Below are 26,940 nucleotides of genomic sequence, written 5' to 3'. Positions count from 1 at the left end.
CCCATCGAGGGCCGGTCAGAGAAACTTTAGATACCGAAGGACGAGCCAGAGCCGACAACACGACCAGCGAGACCGCTAATGTAGAAGTCCGAGGCGGAGTCCCTAGCGTAAGCCGACCGATCAGCTCGGCGTTGGAGCACTGCCCCTCCGGCTCTTGGCCCGGTTTTGTCTCCGCGTTGTTGTGGTTCTTCTGTGGGTCTGGAATTTTTGCCCGCAGATCTCCTAGGGAGCGATAGGAAGGTCATCGAGCATAAAGTCAAGCGATAACTGTATCGCGCAACCCCGTTTACAGAAATCATCATGGCCTAAATCTTCGAAGCCGGGCTAAGGTGGGCTGCCTGCCTATCGCACCGAGACGTCTGTTGGGACTCGGGGGCAACTGTATGCATATCATGATGTACTAGCCAGATCTGGTCTGCCCCTGTCTACTGTACGCCCGTACTCCATGAGGGTGCCACAGTGGGTTGCTTTGGTGGCAGTCAAGTGCTCCGAATGATTAGCCATCATGAACAATAATAAACCGATAACAGTTCTCACGTGAGGAAAAAGGAGAATGAAGGAGAGAAAACTCGAGAAATTGCAGCCACCCAATACGCACAGCGAACGAGATTGGTCGGACCAGGACAAGAATCCTGCTTGTACCACAGTATTCCGTACTTAAGTAAAGACGGTGAGACTGGGCCGTCCCTGTGCGACTCCACCTGCAGGCATGAGGCATGGGCGGCTTGCCAGTGCTGTGCTCGAGGATTTCATTTCAAACTCGGTCTCTCACATCGAATACCGAAAAATAAGAGACTGACTGCGAACATATGTCATCCGTCGGTGGCAGAACCAATTTTCTTACTCAAAATTCGCCATGTATACGCGCACTCGAGTCATTCATTACCAGGCTGTCTGGCTGTTTGTTTCCCCCTCAGACTGACTTCGCGTGGCACTAGGGGAAGCCGTCCGAGCGGCCGGGTCCGGCGACTAGCGTGTCGGAAAAGCTCAACGAGAAACATTCCAGGTATGTCCCATTTGCGGTCATGCACCGTGGCTGTCACCCCTGCCAGGAAAATCAACCGCTTTTTTCGCCCCCACATACGAAGGCAGTTGCATTCTTATAGGTTCAAGTTATATGGTACTGTTGGATGAGATGAGCCCCTCCATTGAAGGCAATGTCGATAAAGTTTAGTTCCTTTGAGTCCTGCTCGGGTGCTCCCTGCGCGGCCACGGCCCATCTTCAAACCTCCTATTAGACAACCTCCTATTAGACAACCTCCTATCAGACAACCTCCTAAAGGGACACACTTCCATAGGTATCCTATATAAAGACTTCATCTTATTAACCTCATGACCTCTTGTGGATTGACTGATCCTCGGGGAGACCTTTAGATAGAAGGTAGGTAAAATAACTTCCTGTAGAGTAAAATAGGAGAGTAGTAAGTAATAGGAACTCTGGTATGATCTTGTGCAACTTGTTAAGGCAGCAATTATCTTATGGTACTCATGTACGTAAAGAGATAGGGTGATGCGACTGGTCAACTACTCTTCCAATGCAGCGGGTGTATAGCCTTGTGGCGGTCACTTGTGTGGCTATAAGAAAAGACATAAAGAGTGGTATTTAGTAATCATTTAAATGAGTTCTAGTTGAATAGTGCTTATAATTGCTAATAAACACTCTTTGAGACAAAGACAAGCCAATTGAAAAGGAGTGGAGCATAAGAGCGAGTAACCTAGGAGCGGGCCTCCAACTCAACAGCAACATTCGGACAAGAGCAGGAATACTAGAAATTATCACCTGGGTGTATACCTAGAGGAGGAAGATTTGGTTCTTGGATACCTAGACTTTTACTTTCCTTATATAGTGTTTATTTAATATATAGTAAATAAACTCTACTTAGCTTTTTAAAAGGGTTTTAATCTTTTTATAGAATTCATATAGGAAGGCTTTCTTAAATAGGTTTACTATTATAGTATTACTATTCTATTAGCTATATATTTAAGATAAAGATTATACTAGTTTATCTAATAAGGGTAGATTTAAGTAGCTATTAAATATATTAATAAGGAAGAGTTAGCTTACTAAGTCTTATATTATAGGATTCTTCTTCTTATAAGGGCTATTTTAAAACTATTTTAATCTTATTATATAACTACTTTACTAACTTTTTAATATAGTATTATTAGGAGTAATACCTTTTAACTTTATCTATATAATATAAAGTTTAACTATATACTTATATATTATATTCTTTTTTTACTATTATTAGTATTATATTTCTTTAGATATTAGGTCTTAAATGTTTACTACTATATAAAGGCGCTATATATATTTTATATATATAGGGATTAAAAATGAAAACCACTATTACCTGGGTAACGGTTTAGCGACGGATATTGTGTAATGCAGCACGTTGTTCGTGTGGCAGGGTAGGAGATTGATTGTATCATTCCATACTTCTTTGCAAAATAAAACTATCCATGCTTTAGCAGTCCTTTTTGAGATTTCCTTGGGCGCCTCTTGGTTGGGGGAGCACCCATAAGAACTAGAGGTCTTTTGAAGCATTATAGACTGGGCCAAAGGATGTAGCTCGTGAACGTTCCGAGCGCTTTTCCTGGAAGGGTTTACAATATTGACCGAAGCAAGTCATAACAATCTGTTTGATCTGGCTGTAAAGCAACACGAATTCTAAGATTTTAAGGTCATTCGGAGTCGCCCCCTAAAAGGCTCGTGATGCATGCAACCCGCATTTCACATGTGCTCATTCATTGGCATGCATGAAAGCCAGTAAATATAAACTCATCGGCATCTTGATGCTCCGTGGATTTTAGGAGCCAGAGCACAACCCCCCAAGTGCCAAGGCTTGCTGAATGAAATACCGAGCGAAGGGACATAATTGGAAAGTTCTCAAAGTATGGGTCTATTCGTCGAGTCTAGGAAGGGCTGCAGGATGAATAATCAGCAAACTTGTCGTTTCCTTTGTGTGGTCCACGCATCCCGGCCTACACACCCTCTCTACCATACCTTTTAACGGATGACATGATGCCAGAGAATGTTCCAGCCTGTATCAACTGGAATTTATTTCCGCGCGTGATAGAGTTTGCTATGGATTTGATCGAACTTTGAACTCGCCAGGCTCCGTTGCATTCATTCTGGGTGCTCCAGGCATCGGCAAAAGCACTGACTGTGCCATCTTAGCTCAAGCGTTCGGGTTCCGCTATCTGTCCTATGTGGACCTCTGCTGTCATATGAGAGAAGACTCAACTTCTTTTGTTTCAAGAGTTCAGGCGAAAAAGGGATCGGAGAATCCTGGTGTGCCGACGACACGGGGGCTTGGTTAGTTACCCTGGAAGGAGACATGCACCGAGCCTGATTGCCGCCGGCTGATAGATGGCTTTCCAAGACTCGTCAAGCACCTCACATAGTTTTTGAACCTGGTGCCTCCTGCCTCACCCAGACTCATCTTCCACTGCGCGAAAGAATTTTCCCTCAAGAGGGATCTTAATCGCGGTGAAATGGCTGAGAACGGGGCGAGACCTGAGTATTTACATTTCGAAATTCCAAAGTATCACCTTATGGGTACTCAAGGCAAGAAGAGTAAACTAATGTCCTTAGCGAGAAGAAAGTGAAGTTTGTGATTGTGGACGATAACCCAGTCTTGGACCTGATCCAGGATGAGCTGAAAACAATCATGTCTTCAGCCGGCCTTACAGTTTAGGTGGGTTCGTTCTGAATCCCTACTAAGTATGCATACCTAAGAATATGCGATGCCGTCATATCATGGTAAACGCTCAAGTAATTCTAAATTGTTGAACGCTTGTGTCCCAAGGTCTACACCGAGAATCTCCGTGTCTGGCTCCTACGTTTTCCACACATGACTTTCCGGGTTGCTAGACGCCAGATTAGACGTCTGATAAAAAACACACGTCGCTAATTCCAGTGATTCAAGCGGTATTCCATGTAAGTACCGCCTTTGGATCTCCAGCCGGCCTCAAACCCAGCTTCAGGACTTTTATCTTACCGAGCCAGCTGTTGGAAACCACTAGCAAATTAGTGCCGGCAAGTCCTAAGGAACTGCTAGCGTTTGCTCAAAGTGAAAAATATTAGACCTCCATGGTTGAACTTGGAATTGTATTCCCGTAGGGTTCGCAATGAAATTTGAGGTTAGAGATCACACTGCACACATATCCCCTTTTCAACGGTATAGCGTCCAGCGGCCGTGTTTTGCACGCCGAGAGTGTTGCTGGATCTAGATTGTGTTCGACTGACAGTTGTCTGTTTACCTAGGTCGCTTTCGTGCTAGGGGATCTCAACAAAGACTTACACACGGTGTGCCGAGTCTTTAGTCATGGCGGCTTTGACCTCTACTACTCTTTTCCGGCAAAGCAGATCTCCCAATTTGCAATAGATCTTAAAAGTCATACCAGATTTGATCAGGTTCTCGACGTATTTAGCACCGGTGCGTTTCTGCACGGTGGGAACGGGCCGTGGACACAGACCCGTGAAAGCTGGGATAAAGTTATTCGCTAATATTAGGCCTCTCCGCTGCTTTGCATTGATTCCTTCTCAATTTCACCTAGAGGCTCGCAGGATATGTTCGCCCTCCCATTCAACACTGCGCCCAAGACGTTCAGTTAACCTCGGCCCCTACTTTCAATCCGTAAGGCCCATGCGAAATGGAAATCAATGGCACCCTCGTGCCGCAATGCGGCGTAAGTAGAAAGTCTCAGTCTGCACCGCGGTCGCGATAGTTGTATTAACATCGCATTAACTATAGACTGAATGCATTCTCTCTTTACTACCCACATCTTCCTGTCTTCCGACGAACCAGACCTGCCTTTGCGCAGATTCGTTGTACGCAAACGCGGTCACGGGCTGCGTATTGGGAAATTGCACAATAAAAGAAGGCCTCGGTAGGACTATTATAAGCATTTCTGGTCTTCGTAGCTTGTTGCAGCCAGCTGACGTGCATGCAGTTGTATGGAACTTTACAGTTACCCAGTGCGAGGCTCCTCCCCAGCATGCTGCGACTGAAAGCGTTCCTGTTGCCCTACTCGTCCTTTTCTGCTTGGAGACAATGTTCCTCCTACTACGAATTCTATGCCGAGCATTGAAGGTGTCGGACTGGGGATGGGATGACCTCTTCATAACAGTGTCATTCGTTGGTACTGTCGTCCTGCTTGCCGGCGTTGTGCTCCAGGGTCGATACGGAATGGGCCGCGATATCTGGACGTTGACGCCTGACCAGATCACCCAATTCATCAAGACCTTTTTTTTATTTGGGTCGGTATATGCGTTCACCTTGGGACTTATCAGGATCTCGATATGCTTCTTTTACCTGCGGCTGTTCCCCGACGAGAAGGCCCGAGGGTTAATCTGCGCAACACTTATATTCAACGCTCTTGTCTTGGTGGTATTCTTTGTTTTCTACTTCTTACAATGCCGCCCGCTCAGTTATTATTGGACCATGTGGGATGGCGAGCACCAAGGAACATGCTTCAATTTCAGCGCTATGGTTTATACGCATGCATGTGTCAATCTTTTGCTAGATATTTGGATGCTTGCCTTACCTTTCTCACAAATCATCAACCTCACAATGTCACCTGGGAAGAAACTTCGGGCTTCTGTGATGTTCGGCTGCGGAATTTTGTGAGTATTACTTTTTGCGAGCTCCCCGGGGCGCTCTCAAGCCACAAACAACGAGTATTGGGCTTATAGTCTCTGAGAATATATCGCTGATGGGTTGTTATACCTGACTTACACAGTTTGACCGTAGCTAGCATATTGCGCCTACAGTCTCTTATCCTACTCACCCATAACACGAACCCTACAAGTAGGCATATTTCCAATCACATTGGCCTTTGAAAATTGGTCCGATACTGCAAGTGCCGAGTCTTGCGGGTGTTTTCTCCGAGACACCTGTGTTTGCTAACTCGATTATCTATACAGAGAATTTCACTTGGCCTACTCTTTGGTCAAGTATGGAGCTTAACGTTGGTATCATTCTCGCCTGTCTACCGGCCTCTCGTCTAGTTGTTCGGCGCTACCTACCGAACAAGTTATCCACACACCGGCCACTCTTCAAGAACCAGCACAACCTGAGGCTCGCGGCGGATTCAAGTTGTGAAGGCAGGTCCCTAGGATGGGCCTGCCCGACAGAGATCACCGTAAAGTCACCTGCGGGCCCGCTCACCTTGCAACACTCAGGGCTGTCCTCGGGCGTGGCACCTGAGAGCGACCGACGTGGGACAGGGCTCCCACTGATTGCTGAGGTTTCCGATACGCAAGCTGTTCCTCTCACGCGCTGGAGGTCACTTGTGACCGGAGAACAGCAAAATCCATTTTTTATCTCGAGGCCGACTGGTGCGCACATTTGGGCGGAGCAGCACCTGGACCCGAATCATAAGATTGTGGTGGGCGCATCAATGCTAAGATCTCAGGAAGAGGGAGCAGTACGACCATCAGGTGGTGAGAGTGCATGATAAGCCATGCATCGTTCAAACAGACAGCACGTGTTCTTCGATGAGTGGTTACCTAGGTAGTCTTTCCGAACTCGATTATTTCTCACGACATGACTCGGAGAGCCGTTGTGGAAGCTGAGCTTGGCGGCATTATAAACACCCCCCCCCCAACACACACTCTCTTCCTGGGTGAGTGGTCACACAAGGATAAAATCGAATTGACCGAGCCATGCCTCCTCAAATGCACCCTTTGGCATGGGGGCCGTCTGCGCCTACTTGAACATACCAGTACGGTCCTTTGTTTACTGCGTCTTATTGCTAAAACTGTCCACATGAGCCCGGGCCCTTTGTGGGCTATGGGACATAACACCAATATCTGCTTCGTAAAGGGTTTCGTCAACAGCATCAAATGTTCTCTCCAATTTTGGCCTCACCTATCTACCAAGTAGGTACACTAGGGTAAGTAGACACTCGATTGAACATAAGCGCTACACCATGTCACGCACCTGGCAGGAGTGAAGAGTAAAAGAAAACGTTGCATTGCAACTTGGAAAAAATTACTTGAAGCATGACTTCAGGCATCGAGGCGCATAACTACGCCCTTCTCCCCTCAATCGTATGGAGAAGTGGATTAACGTGCTCTGTAATGGGAGTTCCGCGTTCAAAATAATCAAATTTGGGCATCTTTCGGGTACTACCAATGTGTAGTAATTCTTTCTCAGGGAGCTTGGAAGCCCTGGAGCTGACAGCTCCAGTGGCAAACCACGCGTGCATGCTCTTAGCATAAGTACGTAGGTACCTAGGTAGGTATCCTGAGGATAATGACGCGTATTCCTCCAGGGGGCGATAATTGCAATGGCAACATTGAAAACTGGGTGTTGCTGGAAGTTTGAATCCTTCGAGCTGGTCATGATGCCGAGGGTTGCGCAACTATCACCAGCTCACATCGATTATTTGGGGAAAATTCCTGATTACCATTGAAGGGTCATAACGGCACGCGCGTAGAACTTTGGCCGTGTAACCCCGACAGGCAGCTAGCTTGCCCAGGTGATTAACTCGATTAATAAAGGTGCGGGCCAACTCCCTCACCGAAAGTGTAAAAACAGCCCCCAGGTCACATGGCGCACCGCTACTGCACTCCGCAGCAGAGCCTCCAATGAGTCAACTCGCTGTTGGGTAAGCAGTAAAACGCGAATAAGGGACACCCGTTGCGGCTGTGCCCACCACTACCAAACATCACCCGCCAAGCCACGAGCGTGGGAGCGATTAGGCCGACCTTTTTTTCGACCGCGCCAAACTCAGCCCCTGCGGCCATCATGACATTCCTTTCAGTCTGGTGATGGATTAAGTTTGTTAAGTTACACCATATTCAGAGGCATCCGGCTCCCAGATGGCCCGAATGACTCCAAGTATGGTTGAGCGTCGGCCGCTATAGGTTGGGAGGCAAGCAGACAGGAATGATAAAAAGCCCACGGGATCCTCCGAAGGCCGAACAAAGGTCTGTTCTACGTTTTCCAAAATCACAAGCCCCCAATCGAAAATCTCATCATCATCTCAATAATCAAAAACCAAATCTGACGAACACATCTTACCCATCAAACAATCCATATAAAGACAAGACCAACAACAACACAGGCCATGTCGCCCACAACAGCCGGCTCGTACAACAATAGCTCGTACTACTACTGCTACGACTGCGGATACTACATCCCATCGGGCTACTACTGCACCCACTCCTACTATGGCACTAGCTACGCCAACAGCGCCTACGCAAACACCGCGAGGACTTCGAACTCGGGACAGGAGGTCGTTGTGGTCAACCGGCGACACCGGTCGAACCGCAGCCCAAGGCGCACGACTCGATACACCGTCACAACGACTCGTTACTACGTATAAATCTGCTTTCGACGGCATGAGCTTTCTGTATTGATTTATTTCTCTTTTTTCTTTGGAAGGGGGGGGGGGGGTGGGTTGGCACATTGATTGAACAAGGGAAAACATGGTAGCGGGAGCTTAAGGAGTTACTTAGGTAGCTGAGAATTTTTGATTTGTGTTAATGCCCGGGTAGTTTCAGGGTGGACTCGGATGGATAAAGGAGTTTTCGAGTCAAGCGCTCAAATTGGATTATGTATTGGGTTTTAGATTGTCCCAGCCAACTGATCGTGTGTGATGCGCTGGTTTCTAGAACATCGATCGCGTTGTACCCATTTCAATGTTGATTGATGAGGCAGGTAGAAAGCTAGGCCGGGGGGACTTCAAGATGGGTCTTAGCAACTCAATAAAACGAAAACCAAAGGCAGACACATAGATTGTCTGGTATTATACTCCTTTACAGGCAGATAGTTTGATTATTTGAGTTAAGTCTGAAGCCATCGTGAGTGCCTAGGCAACTTTTTCATTACCTGGACAGGTGACCGGGAACACTTGAGGAGCACCCATCGTCAGCCATGCCTGGGACTGCCGGCTCTCTTTATGACATCTGACATCAAAATAGATTTAAGTCCTTTATCCGATAGCAAAACCATAGAGTCTTCTCAGGTGCTATTATCCAGTCTACGGAATATTATCACGGTATCATGACCGACCACGAAGAACCCATACATGTTCTCAACACCCTCCGAGTCCGTTACCGTAGGTTCACAGAGAAGTCATTTCAACTAGCCTTACAGACCCAGCCACGTTCAAACATGGGAAGATTCTCTGGGCACTAGTGGTCAAGCTGCGATGAACGAATGAAACTCATTACATAACCCCAGGTGCCGATCCCGGGAGGCCCCAGGGAAGCACTTGAGGATACCATCAACCACGGTGGCATATGCTTGGATGCAAAAATATTAGTAATGACTGTAACCAGTGCTACACAGTTTTTTAAAACAGCCAAGAATTCTGTTCTGAGAACGCGGTAGAGCTGGTCCTCAACATGATATGGGTCTTCCACAAGACTAGTCTCTATCTGAGCATAGGAATGTGTCACCCTGCGTTGAGAAGGGAACAAGCTTTACAGAAGTTTAGGTGACAATTTCACAATAAATTGAAACGAACCAAGGGTAATGGTCCTCGAGGACTTCGATGCAATGAGTTGACTAGAGTGAGCAGTAGGAGATTAGGTTATAGGTAAAGAATTGGAAGAAGAGGCATCTTGACGAGCAAGTAGTGATGCGGTTGTTAGAAGTGAAAACAAGAGGTGATCATCATGCTCGGGTACCCAGGACCGACGGTGGAAAACTGAAGCAAGGAAGATACCGTCATGTGAATAATTCATTAGAATAAAACTAAGACTACTACTAAATACAACCGAGTCATAACTCTAGCGCGCTCTAATAAGCCACTTGGGTGCTCAAGCCATCCAACTCACGGTCCCAGTTCCTGTGCAGGGAGATGGAGTACAGGAATTTTCCGACAAATCCAGCGCCCTCTTTGGCGATTGTAAAGGACTCGCCGAAGCTTTCGGGCTCGACCTTGTCGAGCGTGACCACGCCGTAGCTCTCGACAGCCTCGGCGTCGCTCGCCATCTGCACGCCCGGCAGCTGGAACGCCGCCTTCAATAGCTCTACAGCTTCGCCGGTGCCACCGACAGTCTTGAGGTGGCCGAAGGCCTCGCGCACCCAGTGCAGGGCACGGCCGTTCTTCTTGAGCGTGTCGATGGATTCACGACCGCCAGGGACGAAGACGGCGTCCACCATGGTCGAGCGGTAACCCTCCAGGTGGTGGTCTGGGCGGACGCCCTTGCCCTGTTCGCGCTTCTGGCCTGCAGCAAAGACCTCGCTCCGCTTCGTGCAGATTATGATTGGGACACCCATTGACGAGGCGACGGCGGTCTTGACGGCGTTGAAGGCCGTAGCATCGTAACCGTCCGCCACTATGATTGCAACTCGGCGGCTAGCGATGGTGGTCTTCATGGGTGGGAAGTCGAACTGGGACAGACCCTTTGCCTTCTTGCCGTGGTTGGGGTTCTCCTTGTTCTCGGGGACCTTGGCACCCACCAGCTCGGCAACGTCCTTGGCCAGGTCGAGGTCGATATCTGCAAGACGGGTCGCGAGGTTCTCGTAGACGATTGGGTCGTCACAGTGGTCTAGTTCGAAGCCAAATGCATTCATGACATGCGTCTTCTCCGAGGGGGTCAAGCTGTTGTAGAAAAGCATTGCCTGTTTGAAGTGCTCTCGGAACTTTTTGCTCTTGACGCGCTGCTTGATGCCCTCGACTTTCTGCTGGTATTCGACGTAGGCGCCTTCCTCGGGCTTGGCCGGCGGGTTCTTTGAGAATCGATTTGGCCAATAATTGACACTGCCCTTCTGAATGGTGTGACGCATCGCTCCATCTCTGTTGAAATTCATGTAGGGACACACTGGCCGGTTGATGGGAAGTTCCTGCCAATTGACACCCAGTCGGCTGATCTGAGTGTCTTGATAAGAGAAGTTGCGGCCCTGCAGGAGAGGATCATCGGAGTGGCCAATGCCTGGAACCAGATGAGATGTGCAGAAGGCGACCTGCTCAGTCTGTGGGAAGAACTCGTCGATGTTGCGGTTCAGCTCGAGCTCACCGACGTAGCGGACGGGGATCTCGTCCTCGGGCCAGACCTTGGTGGCGTCGAGAATGTCGAATTCAAATTTGTCCTGGTCTTCCTCGCTGACGACCTGAACGCCGAATTTCCACTTGGGGTAAGCTCCGTTGTCGATTGCCTCCATGAGGTCCTTGCGGTGGAAATCGGGGTCTTGGCCGGCAAGCTTGAGAGCCTCATCCCAAACCAAAGAGTGCACGCCAAGCTCCGGAGTGAAGTGGAACTTGACAAAGGACCGCTTCCCATGGGTATTGATGAGGGTGTACGTGTTGACGCCAAATCCTTGCATCATGCGATATGACCGAGGGATGGCGCGATCTGACATTGCCCACAAAAACATGTGCGTTGCCTCGGAATGCTGGAACACAAAGTCCCAAAAATTGTTGTGCGCGGACTGGGCCTGAGGAACCTCGTTGTGCGGTTCAGGCTTGCCGGCGTGGATGACGTCCGGGAACTTGATTGCGTCCTGGATGAAGAAGACAGGGATGTTGTTGCCGACAAGGTCCCAGTTGCCCTCCTCGGTGTAGAACTTGACAGCGAAGCCACGGACATCCCGTACCGTGTCGGCGCTGCCACGGCTGCCAAGCACAGTCGAGAATCGAAGAAAGACCGGGGTCTCGCGGGAGGTGTCGGTCAGAACAGGGGCAAAGGTGAGATCCTCGAGACTCTCGTACATCTTGAATTTTCCAAATGCGGCAGTGCCACGGGCATGGACAACCCGCTCGGGGATCCGCTCATGGTCGAAGCGAGTGATCTGAAGTCTTCAGTGAGCAACCGCACAATGTGCAATGGTGCGGGCAGCAGGTATGGAGGACTCGGAGCCCCGGGGACAGAAACGTGTCTCACCTTCTCACGGGAGAAAGGGTCCTCGAGGAGACTGGGCCCCTGACGATCCTCACTGGAGACACTCAACCAGTGGTCGGGGTTGGGAAACTTGACACCATAGTCGGTAGTTTGTTGAGTCTTCTCGGTAGGCTGTTTTGTGTCTTTTGCCAGGTCGGCGATCTTGTCTCCCCCAGAACCCATGACGGCGGTTTTGACAGAATTTACAGAATCTGGGATGAGTGAAGCCATGAAACCAGAGCAGAAGAGCCACCAGATGTTGAATTGTACAGAAACAGGAAAGTAGTTGAGTCAATGGTTCAAAAAGGGCAGGGCGCTCTAGGGAACCAGGCGGTGCAGGCGTGGCTTGATATATGCGGCCTGGGAGACTGGGGATGGCGGGGAGGCAATAAAACAGGCCATTGCAGATTCAGAGGCAGGTATTGGATCGACAACAGGCAAATCATGGTTGACGTCAGTGAGACTGGACAAGCTCTGTCCGGGGAGAAGAGCCACAAGCAGCCCTGCAGTGGACCTCGGGTGGATGCCCATGACCTACAATTGCCCCTTTAGGCCGTGAGACACGGAAGTGGGCGGCCGTTCAAAGTTCCGATTGTGCAGAAAGTCTGAATGTGTGCTGAAGCTGAGGGCTCTTGGCCGATGTGTCGTGCGCCTCGAGTGCCGTCAGAGGTGAAGGCGTCCGAGAGGTGATGTGGTGTGCACGCACGTCTGATGTAATCACCGGAGCGATGTCTCCGCTATGTATCATCTCACGTTTGCCACCATTGGTCAACGGCAAGATCCGCTGCCCTTTCTTTACACGTGGGCCCGGGATTGAGCTTGCCTTGGGCTCCCGGTAAGTGATCAGAAATCCTCGTCTCCTAACTGGCCGGACTTTGGCTGGAGCAGCAGACGGACATGTATGGTGTGTGCAAGAACGTTGAAAACATACTATCAAGTGGGCCTTTGTAATTATGTCTAGGGTTAGGAGCACCCTGGAGAGCCCCAGTACAAGTTCAGACAGCTACAAACCTTGGAAGCTCTGACTTATTATTACTCTTTAGCTACCAGTTTAGTAACCGGACTTCTTAAGCTCTGCGAGAAGACTTCCCATAGCTAAGTACTTAGGCAAGTACATGAGAACACCTAGAGCTCGTTACTGGATGCCATCCTCGGGCGCGATTCACTCGAGCTCGAGCAGTCAGGCCAGCCGGTGAGATTGAAGGGCAGCGCACCGTCGACTGGGCCGTTCAGTGGGTCAAGGCTTGTAACGTGCCCGTGACAGTTCTCAGAGCTAAGTCGGCGCCGGATTGTTGCATCAAAGCTCTTTGGTTATATGTCTCCCTAGTTACAAATAAATAGGAAAAGCTTTAGATTTTACAATGCCGTGGATGCTAATGGAAGTTGCAGCTGTTTGGTTGTTGCATGATTTGGACCGACAAATGGGCTTGGAGTCCACGGGTGTTTCAATGTTTGCAGCATCACGATGCAGGCACAGACAGAAATTGGCACAGGCATGACGGTGGAAATTTGGGTTTCGGAGATGCAGTGTGGAGCTGTGAATAGTCTGTCTATATACGCGCCTGACTTAGTTTATACCTCAAGTGCTAGGTATGAACATTTGAATCTCTACATCTCATATCGAGGATACTCCGATGCGCCTTGTACAGTGAAGCAGCCTAGGTCAAATAAATCCATTAAGCTTGAAACGATGAGCGGCCTAAGCGAGTGGGTGGTTGAGTTCTTAATCTGTTTGAATTCAAATTTGTAACTATGCGATCCCTTCATACAATGTTTGGAGGTCGAATACTTAGGCTGCATTAATAGTACGTCAATATGATACTACTGACAGATTGATTCGATATAGTTTGGTAGTCTATAGTCTACTTCCAGCGCTCTGACCTGCTCCAAGGTGTCCTATAGCCATAAGCCATACTACGAGTCCATTATACATTAAACGGCCCAGACAAAGATTGCCATCACTCCAACCAACAGCGAGACCATGATCTCAGCCCGGTACCGACCCGCCCCGGAGCCCGAAGCTCCATCAGACGTCCCGCTGGACGAGCCCGCCTCACCCGTGCCGGTAGAGTTGCCAGCGTCTCCAGAGGTGGCCGCAGTAGCCGGCGCGGAGGCGCCGGCGATGAGGAGATTAGTCACCGCAGAGAACACGCCGGAAAGCTCTCCGGCGCCCGAGCTTCCCGTACCTCTATCTTTGACGTCGACGAACGTCTCGTTGCGCCAGTAGAAACCGCAGCGCTGGTTGGCCACCCCGTCATTACCGCCGGTGGTGCTGGTGCCGTTGTCCACGCACTGTTTGGCGGCCGCCTCGGCTGAGGTCTTGAGCACGGGGAGGACCTTTTCGGAGAGGAAGGGTGCCATCTGCGTCGCCGAAGAGAGCCAGCGGTGCGCGTAGCCCTTCATGAAGAGCATGTCCGTGGTGCACTTGTCGTTGCCCTCGCAGGCTACCTCGTAGGCGATACCATCCGGGAAGAAGGTCTCCAACGTGGCGTCGGAAAGCTTTGCGGCACGCTCGCGCCAGGTTTCGGAGCCGTTTGTCTAGAATGCCATGTTAGCCCGTCCGTACGCCTAAAGGCCCACCGAGGCTTTGTTGAGAGGGGCTTACATAATTATACATGAATGCAGCACCCTGCGTGAGCATCGCCGCATTTTGGGAGAACTGGATCTTTGAAACTGCAGTGCAGTTGTCGTCGACCATGGCACCGTCGTACACAGCCCATGTTTCAGTATCTACGAGGCCGACTCCGGTCAACCAGTCCCAGGTCTCAACAGAGTAATCGGCAAACGTCGCATTGCCGGTGAACCTGGCGAGGCGGGCCCCCATGGTGAAGAAGCATGCATTGGATAGAGCTGGGAGATGCGTCAGCAGCGGCACTGGATAGGACGATCCTATTTTCTCTTTGCGGGTCACTCACTGTTCTTGTAGTTATATCCATTATTCGACCGCGGGATCTGCCAACGAAGGCCGCCACCACACGTGTCATCGTGTCTGTCCGGGTGCGCTTGATCCCCCCACACGTTCTCGGCGATGTCGATCCAACGTGGGTCTCCCTCCGCCGTGGGCACCTCGTACTCAGCAGCCAGAAGCGCCGCCGAGCCCCAGAAACACTGGTCGTCATTGCCCATAGAAGCCGTCCAGTTCGGCGTCATGTAATTGTCCCATGGTCCCAATTGGAATAGCAATGAACTGGTGGTGACGTCCTGGTATGTGTCGTCTCCGGTCAGGTGCCAGTAGTCAAGGTACGTAGCCCAGAAGCTTGCGCCTGTGAACCACCAGTAGTCACCCATGGGTGGAGGGCCGGGGAGAATACCGGGGATCTCTCTGGGCTCATCACCGTGGTAGAAGGTCATTAAATCTCGGGCCAGTGATCGCGAGGACTCGACGATGGCATCGTGCGAATCGACCTTGTACTCGGCCCCCGCGCTGGGGAGGATGCCCAGCAACAGGAGTGCCCCAAATAGGCATGCGACAAGAGAGGAGATCATTATGAGTCTGACCAATGTGACGAAAGCCTACGGCGCGACTCGTCTAGGGATCAGATCAGGACCCGGGCCAAAGACTTTGAGGCCAGGCAAAGAATGGCTGTGTGGTATAAAGGAGCGAGCCTCGGGCTTCGCGACTCGACCGCCCCCTTCCCTCCTTTTTACGGAGATGTCGATGTTGACTGTTTGGGCATATACCTGGACCCTCCCAAAAGGAACAAGATTGGAAAAAGTTGAACGAGCGACAGAATGCAGGGAAAATACTGAACTCGACCGCGGATAATCGCGTTGTCGTGAAATTCTCGCGAAATTAGCTGCTGCTGACATGTAGGTAGGAATTGAAATTTATCACCGAACTAGTTAGATTTCGGGCCGGGTGCCTGCTTGGCAGAAGTTACACTATGCCCAACTGGTATGCCGGTGCCCAAAGAAACAGAACAAGCGTGCCGTTGATGCTAGCGTTGGATTTCAAAATCCTTTGCAATGCGCCACCCGTCCTGGATACCTAAGTACTTTCCCAGGTACGCCCCTTTAACCGAAACTCTTACCCGGGGAATTGCTCAACCCAGGAAGCGATCCATGGTTGTGTTAGCGTCACCGAAAATAAAACCCATAAGATGGGATGGCATGTCTGTAGCTCGTCCAGTCTGAGTACCATTCAATGTGATACAGCGTTTGAACAACTACATTTTCTTCGAATCGCTGTGAGCACCATGATCCTGATGAATGATCCAGATCTCTGTAGGCAGTGAGACACAATATTCGAGATGGGTCTCCTGTGTTTACCACTGGATGAAGGCGCCATGTATGTCAATCAGTAGTATGGCACGTGTAATTTTAGGGAAGGAAACTTGATTGCCACCAGTGGTCTCTGACCTCAACAAGGTAAATGTGGTGAAGTGATTATTCAAATAAGCACTGGCAGATGAGGTTGTATTCCCCGCATCTGCAGCTAACCAGAAGCCTGCCCAGATGACACGGAATGCATGCAGTGGATCGTTAATAAAACTGAACCAGAATGTCAAGGTGAAGGTGATCTCGAATAGATTATGAACACGAAAGAATAGTATGGTAGAGCACGCTATATATAGGTGGTCAAAGTTTCCACCCCTGTTGCATGCAATGCTTCTCCCGAACGCCTCCCAGAATTGAAGCCTTGAACTCCTTTCCGCTTGATGCCTGGCGGATATGCAAAACTTTCTGACAGACAGATTCTGAGCCCCATGGTTCTTGATCATCCTCTCTTCCTCAACGCCAATGGAAATGGATTATCACCGGAAAGACCTCGCGCGCAGATGTGTAATAAATTTCAATGTCCCACAACGCCCAGATGCTATGCGACGCAGCAGTCATTGTAGACTCTGATATGGCGGATAGCCACGATAGAGCGTCCACATTAGAGCTTTCGGGACCGGGCTAGCCACATGACAACAAGGAGAACTCCGGTGAAGGCCGTGAGAAGCACGAGTATGTGATCGAAGTCGTCGAGATAGCCACAGCCAAACTTGCAGTAGCCTACAGCTCCAGCTTCGTGCTGTGAGTTGACATGTGAGTATTCGGTCTCCGATAAGCACGGATTCAATGTCAAGAAAGGGGAAAGCATTGCTTACAACTGCTCCAAGGGCCAAATCCCAGACGTCTGAGGTTGCTAGCACATTGCCATTGGCGTCCAGGGCATTCGCGGCGAGGAAGTTTCCGCTAAACCTCAGAGGCGCGGTCGTCTCGTACCCACGTCTTTTCACATTTTGTGTGAAAGTGAGGTTCTCCTTGGTATTGCCCTCCATCTGTAATTCTTGGTTAATACCGCCCAGAGCGTTGAAAAGCATAGCTTGGCGCCAACTCACGAGATCCCAAGAGTGCACCTCTGTGGCTCCGTTCCAGCTTATGTATGCATAGTTCTCGTCACCCGCGATGCTCGGCTTCCATATGGGGCTGGCCTTCCAGTCCATCGTCCACGCGCGATACACTGGTTGGCTGTTGGTAGAATGATCGAACCATGGACCCAGCATCGCATCCAGGACAATCTCGCCATCTTCCGTATACTCAGTGATGACTGGTGTCGTGCCCCAGCTCACGAGGACGTTGCCATTATCGAGCTTCTGAATACCGCCCATCGCCCAAGAAGCAATACCCATCGGATGGTAATACTCGTGCAAAACCTCAGCGGTCATGTTATCGGTGTCGATTCGCAGGTGAAGACCCCTGGAACAGGTGCCCTCGATGCATCCGGGCGAGGGGTTGCTTGGCTCAAGGTCATGATTGTCAAACAGGGTAATCTCGGTCATCTCGTCATTCAGGAATCGTGCGGTATGCTGAAAACCGAAGTTGGTGGCATTTCCACCGCTCAGGTCCTCGAACTGGTTGTTGGCCCCACCAAGCTGCCAAATCACGGATCCATCCTTGCCGCTGATGTAGACGAGTGATTTGATGCGACGCCCAGACACCAGGAAGTTGCCTTCCTTTGTCTTCTGCAGGCTGTTGATGTGGAAGAAATCCCAGCCGACCTCCTCTGTTTGTGCGCCGTAGTCACCGGGGCCCCAGTTGACGGCAGTCTCGTTAATGTCAAAGTGATGGCTGGCACGCCACAGGAACTTGAGCTCGCCTGTTACAATGTCGATTTCCTCGAATATGCTGTCCAGGAGCCATCCGTCTTCAGGGCCCCCACCTGGTGCATTGGTCATGTCGAAAGGAATCCTCTCGTAGGCCGTGATGAGGGCAGTGCCGTCATGTGTCAGTTGGCACTCGTGGGAATCAGCCTTGGTGCTGATCATTTTGGTTGAGATGTTGTGAATTTGTTGGTACGCCTCGTCGTACAGCAAGCAGTAACCCAAGCCATGCCCCCGGTAGTCGTTGCCCTCCCAGAAGGTAAAATATGGTTTGTCGTTGAACATCTGTATCCTCGGATTGTTGACGGACGACCACTGTGGGTCGCCATAGACCATGCTGAAGTCCGTTGTATCGATAATGAATGGCGTGGCTGGTTGCGAGCCAGCAACCGACGACATGAAGAGGTATTTGCTCAGGCCGGACTTCTCAGGGTACCACTGGTTGACCTGGAATAGCGGGGCGGCCGCTGTTGTCGTCTTGAACGTCTGATTGGGATGGCTGCCATAGTCGCCCAGATTAAAGGCCTCGTAATCGGTGACATATGGCTGAGTGCGCACCTTGGCCGTCACGAGGCCGGCTCCGACGGCGAGGATGCCGATGAGAACGGCGGGCATCTGGCTGGAGAATTGCATTACCTCGATCTGAACCGAGATCTGGGTGAGGGTCCAAGTGAGTGAGTGGGTCAGGCTTGGCTGGACCAGAGAGTGTCGACTTCACCCCGTGAGAGGATGGGACCAGTGTGAACGGGTTGGTGCCGGCTCAGGCTGCTCTCATCGCAGGGACAAGATTGCAAGCGAGGTGTGTACCAACGGCAGGCAGGCTTAATAGTCTTCACCACAGTACAAGGCGTGGCAGCTGACAAGCTGGCAAGTTCAAGTTCTGTGAGCAGGAGGCTTGGCAGGGTGCGGCGGCGATTGACATAAGGGAGCTCCTCCACCGGCACCGATCCAGTCAGTGGATGCCGGGACAAGATGATGGATGGGGTCCCTCCACCCGGTGTGGGGAAGTCGGGACAGAGACAGACCAGAAGGGCCCAAGATATGTTGCTGGAGATTTGAAGGGGCTTCTGTCGTACGGATCTGCGAGTATGGACGCGAGTATGGACAGGAGACGGGGCGAGAGGAAACGGCAGCTCTGAGGTCAAAGAATGACTGCTTCTTCGGATGCAGATCCGATGCTTGACCGTTGGGAGAGAGCAAGAAGAATGTAGATAGATCCTACATGTGCATAGAGAGTGGCTGTGTGTGGGAGGAGGGAATCACGAAAAGGAATGGACGCCTGACGGGTGAGGAGCAAAAAGAAGAAAACCCTGATGGAAAGCAGTGTGGCACTTTGACCTTGGAGGTTCAAGGACAGTCAGGCAGGCTTCTGGGCAGGAAAACTAAAAGGATGGTGCTGCCAATGCTGCTCTGCATTGGAGATTGCTCGTTTTGGCGGACGGAAATCAGTGAGGCAGTGAGGCAGTGAGTGTGGTGGCTGACCCACAGGAGAAGACCAGGCCGGGACAAGATGCACATGCAGCGACGCGTAACCTTTGCTCTGCGGTGGGAACTGAACAACGTCCGTTGCCGTGCGTAGGTACTCTAGTCTACTTGCCTCAAATTCCACATTCTAATATGCTCTGATGGTGCCCTGCCCTTGATCAGTGATCTGGTAGGTGGAGTGGGAGCACAAGAGCACGAGCAAGAAAATGGGTGCCCCTGGGAGGTACTTGGGTACTTCGGCACGGGTAGCCTGCCACCGCACGGAGTACCTACTTCAAGGTGTGTCGTCATTAGAGAAAAGATGGGGGGTGGTTGCAGACCCCTCCAATTGGACGGGGCCACCGCGGGTTCACAGTACGGTAGTGGAAGTCGGTCGTTAACCTGATACGGCAAGCCTAGACCTGCCAGCCGTGCCCAAGCAATGCACAGCAGCAATGGTCCAACGGCGACAACAATCGCCTCTATCTCTGCATGTGCCCTGTCTGTCCTCATCTCAACGACCTGAACGGGCGAGGGCCTCCCCCCTCTCTCTAAAAACAATCGGAGGCACCAGTCACTGCGCCAGAGTGCGACTCGAGGGCCTGCCTGTCTCCCCGTCGAGGGCCCAGGTGCCGAACGCAAACCCCCCCAGGTCTGATGAGAAGAATTGGCTGTCTGGGTGGCGGGCCAATCCCCCCGCCACAGCCTATGGGGTTCCTTGGGAGCACCACTGACTGATGGGCTGCCCTGGCTGCTGGCAACAAGACTTCCTCTGGACCCACCCAGCCCCTGGATCGACCGGGTTTCGATATCCAATGCAGGCTATTCTAATTTTTGCACCAGCGGAAATGCAGATGACTTGACTTTGAGAAAGGGGATGAAACGAACCATAGATTACGACGACCACCGCCCCGGCGACTCGAGCAAGGCACTTCACATGAGCGCACCTATAGTCCTTGTGCTGTGGTATCTACCCAGGAGATATCTGGCAGTCCAGTATGGCTTCCCTGCGTGCCTCTTCTCTTGCCGAAGGGCAACCTCCCTAGGCACTTGTACCATGTACAAGTGCAAGGGACCTGCCTAATCAACATGGCATGACATCCTTACGGAGTACCGGCAAGCCCTGCGGCTCGGCGGCATTGTGCGCAGCAATCAAGCTGTCAAGTTCCCTGCCCTGGGCGCTGGGCTCGCTGCTGACTCCACCCCCAGGGCTGACCACCCCGACGGAAGCAGTCGGGACACTACAGACTACTGTACAACTAGCTTCGAGCCGGCGCGTTGCGGGTGTCACCTTGGTCGACGTCAATCGTCCAGTTCGTCGCGGCATGGCATGGCATGGCATGGCGAAGGCACACATCAATGATGCCTGGCACGTGGCGCCTGCCAGTGCTGTGACCTTCGACGTACAACCAACCTGCTTCTCGTGCAGTCGGCGGTCTGATTCAAGCTGGGCCGTGGATCGTCATTACCACTGGGCACCCGGGCCGGCAGAACACCGACTCCCGCAGCCCAGACCGATTTCCGAGCCACTGCTGAAGCCTAACCTCAGGACCATGGCATCAGGACTTCAACCTGGGATACCTCAACGTCAGCAGAACCCGTGGGGCTTGACTACAGATGGGAACTCGTGCTTGCCATGATACAGCGTGGCAAAGATGAAGGCCACCGCGACGTGGAGTTGGAAAATGGAAAACGCCTTCAATTTTGCATCAATCGCTTGCAGTCCTATATACGGCCCCTGGACACAGAGCAACGCGTATGCGCTCACAATTTAGCCATCTTCTTTTCCGCCTTTGCTTGATCACGGAGGATCTTCCGCAGGATCTTGCCCGCGGGGCTCTTTGGAATCGCATCTACCAGCACGACGCCACCCCGCAGCCTCTTGTGGTTCGCAACCTTGCCATCCACCCAGCTGCGGATCTGCTCACTTGTAAGATCTTTGGTGCCTGGCACAACATACGCCCTACAAGACAGAAGAAATGAATTGTTAGCAGATCCCTCGGTATTGAAACCGCTTTCGATCCCACATGGAAATACGTCCACTGCCCAAGGGGGGGGGTCGCAACGGATAGTCCTTTGGTCTGCTCACCTTGGCACCTCTGTGTCGTCTTGCTCGACCCCGATCACTGCTGCATCTGCAATCATCGGATGGGACAGAAGCGTTGCTTCAAGCTCTGCTGGGGCCACCTGCAGACCCTTGTACTTGATAAGCTCCTAGTAATGCTTGGTTAGCGCGTCATGTCGACAACTTGCTCCGGCCCGGCCCAGGTATAGCCATCGCTTGTCACGGTCTACACGCCAACGATGGCGCTCCCCGATCACGACAGACAGCAGCAACAAAATGGCAAGAGGAAGCCTACCTTCTTCCGGTCGACAATGTAGAGCGTGCCGTTCTCACACAACCCAATGTCTCCCGAGCAGAACCACCCGTCAACGAAACTCTCAGCGTCGGCCTTGCTGTTTCTCCAGTATCCTTTGGTTACTACCGGCCCCCGGACCCAGATCTCACCTCTCTCACCAGGAGCGACGTCTCTGGATGCCTCGTCTACGATCCGGGCCTCGTGGTTAGCTACTAGCGAGCCGACACTTCCTGCCAAGTTGGTCTCCCCAGGCGGTGCGTTAGTGATTGCACCAGTTGTCTCGGTCAGCCCCCAGACTTGCGTCAGACTCGCCTGACCCTTGCCCATCTTCTTCTCTGCCTCGGCTTGAAGCTGTGCGCCCAGGGGCGCTGCTCCACTGTACGCATGGTCGATCGTGTCGAGCTGATCGCGTAGTCCGGGAAATTTGGCAACGGCGAGAAAGATGGGTGGCACACTAAAGAAATGTGTGATCCTGTACCGCTTGTTGTACTCGATGAACTTGGCAAAGTCGAACTTGGGCATCCAGTAGACCGTGCCACCACGGTAAAGTACGTTGACGAGATAACCCTGTACGCCTGCGATGTGCGCAGCGGGGAGGTGTGCTAAAGTGATGTACTTTAGGCCCGGCCGCTCGCGCGCTTCCCATGCCCTCCTCGGCTCCATGTTCAGATATGCCGCGGCAAACAGGTTCGTGTGGCTCAGCTTGACGCCCTTGGGCAAGCCAGTCGTCCCACTAGAGAAGAGTACACAGATGATCGACTCGTCCAACTCTCTCTGGTCGGTGATGCGCTCCCACTGCAGGGTCCTGGAAGGTGAGAGCTCTACCCTCTTGCCGCTCCCCTGGACGCTCAGTTCAAGCGTGGTGCCATCGCCAAGGAGGAGGAGCCGCTCCGCGCCGAACTTCAGCTGCCGCACCGCCTCTTCCGTTGCCGCCTTTGTGTGCACGTCGCATATTATCACCTTGGGTTCGACCAGCCCTATCAGGTATGCCAGCTCGCTCGCCGTGGAAGAAGGGCTCGTGGCGCTATAGATTCCGCCGGCTGCGATGGTCGAGTAGAAGAGGACAGGCAGCATATAATGGCCTTGGGTATTTACGAGGACCACATCTTTGTTGCGGCCCTGCCGCCCTATGCCGTAGGAGCTTCGCAAGGCGTATGCGAGCTGTGTCGTGAGCTGCCGCGCGCCGGCTTTCGTGAGTTGCTTGTGCTCCGGGTCGGCGGCGTCGGTGCTAAATGGTGTCTGCTCGTCGGCTTCGCAAATCTTGGAATCTGGCGTGGGAGCACTATTAGTCCCCAAGGTTGCACTAGCAGTTCCCGGGGGGAGGTTTTGTTTACCAAAGAGCGCCGTAAGAAGGTCCAATCTGGGTAATTCGACCTGCTCGGCTGCCTTGTAGGTGATGCTGCCACCAGGGCCTCGTTGTACGACGCTGGCCATTTTGATGTGCCGACGCCACGCAGGTCCAGGAGGGCCCCCAGGTTGTCCAAGTTGTTGTAACAATGGGATCGCCTGGCGATTTCAGTTTCAGAGGGCAAGTACTGGCAGCAACAACAGGACGTAGCAGGAGTTCGTGAGGCTAATAATGGCGACGTATTTCAGAATCGGACCCCAGGGCCGCACGAATAATGCAGAGAGATGGCAGCAAGATATACAAACAGCCAAGCAGCCCAGCAGGCCGGCAGCCCGGCTAGCCCCAAATAAACTATGGCCAGAGCCGAGGAGAGGAGAGGAGACGTTGAGGGGTGCGAAAGTGCGACACTGACCTCAATTGTACGGAATCTGCCCAGGTGGTCGCGCAATGGTACTCGGGACTTGTGCTGCTGCCGAGGAGGACCCACCACCCCGGAACCACCTGGGCAACAGCGCTCGGGACGTGTCCCTGCCCAGGAGCTGGGAGCTGGGTTTCCCAACGGCAGTCGAGGTAAGGGTGGGCGGCATCCATGGATCTTGCTTGCTTGCCTGGCTAGCCCACGATCTGGTTTCCATTGCGGGCGGCCACAGCAGTGCTGGTCGGCTGGTCGGGGATAAGGGGTCCAGTGGGACACCGCAGGGGAGAGCTCCCCTGCGACCGACCCCGCAACTTGGAATGTTCGACAGCCAAGTACCGAGGCACGGCCCACTGGCGTCCCACTGCATCCCCGGTCTCTTGATGCGGGGCTCTGACCGGGTGGCTTTGCCGATTGTCTTGTCCTGAAGGGCTGTTGTTCTGAGCAGCAAAGATGCCCTCATTAAGGCTATTATTTGGGGGGCGGGGTGGTAATTGGTGTCGTGCGTACTATGTAGTATATGGGCTAGTCGTGATGATTATGGCGGATAAGCCACGTGGAAACATTGAATTATGAGAAGTACATCGTGGTCAGACCGCTGGCTGTCCCGAATTTATGTCGACACCCGAGCTCACCTCCGCTGATTGATTGATTTCTCATGCTCTCTCAGGTCTTCTGTATGGCCTCTGCAGGGCTGTTAGAAGTCTCGCAACGCAAGCATTTTGTTCAGCCGAACACGAATGAAGGCCGCGATAGAAGGCGTACTTAAGTACCAGCACTGATCGATGCATCACACTTGGTCGGGAATCGGAGCATGTGAAAATACTCCCCATACCTATTTTTCACGGGGTCTGCGATAGCAATCCCAGGGGAAACATCCCAACTGACCTTTACCCTCCTGTGCATGGAGTTACTGAAGTATTCACCGCCCTGGGAGATCCCGGAAGTGTACCATTTGGCTTGCTTGGTGCTGACCCTCTTCAAATCTATAGTTCGTCGAGCATTCCACGGCCGTGCGTATGCTCCAGGACGGATGCAAGCAGCGGGCTCAGATGTTCTTATTGTATCTGGTGTTTTCGAGCTAGGGAAGAAATTTACGGCATGGACTTCACGACATGATGTTCCCCGAGGTTCATTTCGTAGCACCTCTTAGCCAACTATCATTCAATAGGTGTCATTGTTCTTGATTTCTTTGGAAGAAATCGACCATGATCGATAAGCACACATGTGCACCTAATTAGCGCGACCCAGCTGGCTGGAGCCGCGCCTTAGCGGGCGATCTCCAGCATCTGCCCTTCACTCCAGGCCCAGACTAGAGCCTGGGCATCTCAAGCCTCCGTGGACGGACGGAGGAGTCATTGACGTAATACAGCGCCTACAGCCAAACAATTAAGCAGAAACAAACATGTAGAAGTATCCATGGTCATGAACTGGTGACAGCCCATAAGACACCAATGTGCTGCCCTAGGGTAGTCAAGATTTCGTTGCCACGAAAGGCAAGTCATTATTGATCGAACTCACGGTCAACTTGGAACTGAATCTATTGTGCTTGCAAACATGAAACGCCCTTTTCGAGTTTGCGCGCTTCTGATCATACTCATTGCTACCGCAGGCTTCACTATCGGACTCACTTATGCGCCATGCTATGCCTCCCTCTGTTCCGAATCCTACCTCCCCTATGAGACTCGGCTCCACATAATCACTTTCTACTCTATGCTGGCTAGCACTGGCTGCCTGTTGTTCTTGCGCGCCACCTCCACAAAGGCCAGGGAGGCAAGCCAGTTCTACCTCGTACAGCATGAAGTTCCCGTTCTTGGGAGGCGTATCAGTCTTGGTGGCGTCGCACTCTCGGTGTGGCTGGTAGGCTTGATTCTCGCGACAACCGGCTTCTGGGTTGGGCCACTCTTGCTATATTGGGCTACAAAAACCGACCCATTGGACTGGGCGACCGCAAAGCTACGCCTTGCTGTGACAGGAATAATTGGGCACCATGCAGACTTGCTTTTGGGGCTAGTCATCATCCCAGTATCCAGGAACAGTCTGCTTGCACACGCGTTTGAGCTGCATCAGAGCACGCTTTTGTACGCGCACAAGTTGATCGCCTATCTCCTATTTGTTGCGACTTTCGCACATGGCGCCGCATATTATGTGAGTTATGGGACCTTGATCTCCCAAGTGTCCGCCACTGATTCCTGCCTCTGAAGTTTTTCGTTGGAGCCTATCGCCCAGCCCTCCCTGAACAGAAACGGGCTTTCAACATCGATAATCCGACCCAAACAATGGAACAAGCAGAACGGGATAGTGGGTGGTACTATGCAACACTGCCAACTGGCATGTTCGGATTCTTGCTCATGGCTCTAATCATCATCACCTCGCTTCCAGCCCTACGACGCAAGAGCTACAACGCATTCTACTACGTGCATGTGATCTCGAGTCTCTGGATCTTCATTGCGCTCAGCGTGCATGCCAGCACCGACTTTTACTTTCTTCTTCCCGGCCTTGTGCTGTGGATTGTTGATTGGGGTTGGAGGCTTTTCCGAGGCACGGGTGGCGGGTTGGGCAAGAAGGTTGTCGGCACACTAGAGAATGCTGGAGAAGGATGGTACAGAATTTGCCTACCCGCATCGTCGAAGACTCTTGATGAATCAGGCTGTGCTGAAAAGGAAGCGGCAACGCCGCATCCGGTGCAGTCGTACAGTCTGGTTTTCCCAGAAATCAGCAAGATACAGAACCACGCCTTCACAGCTTCCAAGGTCGGTGTTGGTGCAGAAGGACCGACCTTCCTCTTCCAGCGGGCTCAAGGAAAGATGCCCAAGAAGCTGGAGAAGGAGTGGACTTGGAAAGTCGGCGCATTAGTACCGGACGTTGGGAGCCGAAAGGAAGTCGAGGTGAGGGTTGAAGGCCCCTACTACCCAAGCGATGTTGGCTTCGCATACGCCTCCAAAGTTATCTGCATCGTGGGTGGCACAGGACTCACTGGGGCGTACAGTATCACGTTGTGGTGGCTGAAAAATCGTGCACGAGAATCACAAGCAGAGCTCCACCTGGTATGGACAGTGCGACATAACGATACGACCAACGTCAGGGAATGGAGAGAACTCAAGGGTTGGGTTTCTTCTGTTCCCAACATGACGCTTAGGGCCCATGTCAGCTCCGAGTCCGGCCGCATAGATACTCAAGAGCTCATGCGCGAAGTGCTCTCGGCCGGCTCGACAGGTACGACACTTCCGGACAAGAGTCATAAAGCCTGGGTATATATATCAGGCCCCGAAAGCCTCTTGAATTCAACGGAAATTGCATGTTTAGCAACAAGAAGGAAAGTTAGGACTTGTTCGAGGCAACAGGGCTCGCAATCATGGCTTGTGGCGGACCTGGAATGGTACTCGGCTAAATGGGAGGTGTAAGGGGTCTAATTTGCA

The 26,940-nt window shown here is 51.9% G+C and overlaps 5 protein-coding genes across 5 annotated transcripts; 1 reads left to right on the top strand and 4 right to left on the bottom strand.

Annotated features, from left to right (window-relative positions):
* Nucleotides 1-9,692: 9,692 nt before the first annotated feature.
* Nucleotides 9,693-12,552, bottom strand: KVR01_004742 (uncharacterized protein). The gene is made up of 2 exons (XM_044784305.1): nt 11,849-12,552; nt 9,693-11,756 (listed from the first exon to the last, which is right to left on the bottom strand). The coding sequence occupies exons 1-2, from the start codon at nt 12,074-12,076 to the stop codon at nt 9,762-9,764; spliced, it is 2,223 nt and encodes a 740-aa protein (XP_044646906.1). The 5' UTR covers nt 12,077-12,552; the 3' UTR covers nt 9,693-9,761.
* Nucleotides 12,553-13,661: 1,109 nt separating this feature from the next.
* Nucleotides 13,662-15,649, bottom strand: KVR01_004543 (uncharacterized protein). Its single transcript, XM_044793254.1, has 3 exons — nt 14,761-15,649; nt 14,451-14,695; nt 13,662-14,383 (listed from the first exon to the last, which is right to left on the bottom strand). Exons 1-3 carry the CDS (start codon nt 15,329-15,331, stop codon nt 13,778-13,780), a joined length of 1,422 nt encoding a protein of 473 aa, XP_044646707.1. The 5' UTR covers nt 15,332-15,649; the 3' UTR covers nt 13,662-13,777.
* Nucleotides 15,650-16,355: 706 nt separating this feature from the next.
* Nucleotides 16,356-19,335, bottom strand: KVR01_004544 (uncharacterized protein). The gene is made up of 3 exons (XM_044784278.1): nt 17,173-19,335; nt 16,939-17,112; nt 16,356-16,862 (listed from the first exon to the last, which is right to left on the bottom strand). Exons 1-3 carry the CDS (start codon nt 18,565-18,567, stop codon nt 16,725-16,727), a joined length of 1,707 nt encoding a protein of 568 aa, XP_044646708.1. The 5' UTR covers nt 18,568-19,335; the 3' UTR covers nt 16,356-16,724.
* A 604-nt stretch (nt 19,336-19,939) lies between these two features.
* KVR01_004007 (uncharacterized protein) lies at nt 19,940-24,092 on the bottom strand. Its single transcript, XM_044785245.1, has 4 exons — nt 23,519-24,092; nt 21,759-23,331; nt 21,488-21,612; nt 19,940-21,361 (listed from the first exon to the last, which is right to left on the bottom strand). Exons 2-4 carry the CDS (start codon nt 23,190-23,192, stop codon nt 21,163-21,165), a joined length of 1,758 nt encoding a protein of 585 aa, XP_044646171.1. The 5' UTR covers nt 23,193-23,331; nt 23,519-24,092; the 3' UTR covers nt 19,940-21,162.
* Nucleotides 24,093-25,800: 1,708 nt separating this feature from the next.
* Nucleotides 25,801-26,925, top strand: KVR01_004703 (uncharacterized protein; the record flags this gene model as incomplete). Its single annotated transcript, XM_044789602.1, has 1 exon — nt 25,801-26,925. The coding sequence occupies one exon, from the start codon at nt 25,801-25,803 to the stop codon at nt 26,923-26,925; it is 1,125 nt and encodes a 374-aa protein (XP_044646867.1).
* Nucleotides 26,926-26,940: the final 15 nt, after the last annotated feature.

This window comes from Diaporthe batatas (genome assembly GCF_019321695.1).
Source record: "Diaporthe batatas strain CRI 302-4 chromosome Unknown Contig00004, whole genome shotgun sequence".
Classification (NCBI taxonomy): domain Eukaryota; kingdom Fungi; phylum Ascomycota; class Sordariomycetes; order Diaporthales; family Diaporthaceae; genus Diaporthe; species Diaporthe batatas.
This window is presented reverse-complemented; position numbering and strand designations above follow the sequence as displayed.

Coding starts and splice junctions, on each gene's coding strand:
- KVR01_004742 (XM_044784305.1), bottom strand. CDS start 12,076: ATGGCTTCACTCATCCCAGATTCTGTAAATTCTGTCAAAACCGCCGTC. Junction 11,757..11,848: donor ACCCTTTCTCCCGTGAGAAG/GTGAGACACGTT, acceptor TGAAGACTTCAG/ATCACTCGCTTCGACCATGA.
- KVR01_004543 (XM_044793254.1), bottom strand. CDS start 15,331: ATGATCTCCTCTCTTGTCGCATGCCTATTTGGGGCACTCCTGTTGCTG. Junction 14,696..14,760: donor TGGATATAACTACAAGAACA/GTGAGTGACCCG, acceptor CGCATCTCCCAG/CTCTATCCAATGCATGCTTC. Junction 14,384..14,450: donor CTGCATTCATGTATAATTAT/GTAAGCCCCTCT, acceptor ATGGCATTCTAG/ACAAACGGCTCCGAAACCTG.
- KVR01_004544 (XM_044784278.1), bottom strand. CDS start 18,567: ATGCAATTCTCCAGCCAGATGCCCGCCGTTCTCATCGGCATCCTCGCC. Junction 17,113..17,172: donor AGGTGCACTCTTGGGATCTC/GTGAGTTGGCGC, acceptor CAAGAATTACAG/ATGGAGGGCAATACCAAGGA. Junction 16,863..16,938: donor ATTTGGCCCTTGGAGCAGTT/GTAAGCAATGCT, acceptor GTCAACTCACAG/CACGAAGCTGGAGCTGTAGG.
- KVR01_004007 (XM_044785245.1), bottom strand. CDS start 23,192: ATGGCCAGCGTCGTACAACGAGGCCCTGGTGGCAGCATCACCTACAAG. Junction 21,613..21,758: donor ACATTGTCGACCGGAAGAAG/GTAGGCTTCCTC, acceptor AAGCATTACTAG/GAGCTTATCAAGTACAAGGG. Junction 21,362..21,487: donor GACGACACAGAGGTGCCAAG/GTGAGCAGACCA, acceptor TCTGTCTTGTAG/GGCGTATGTTGTGCCAGGCA.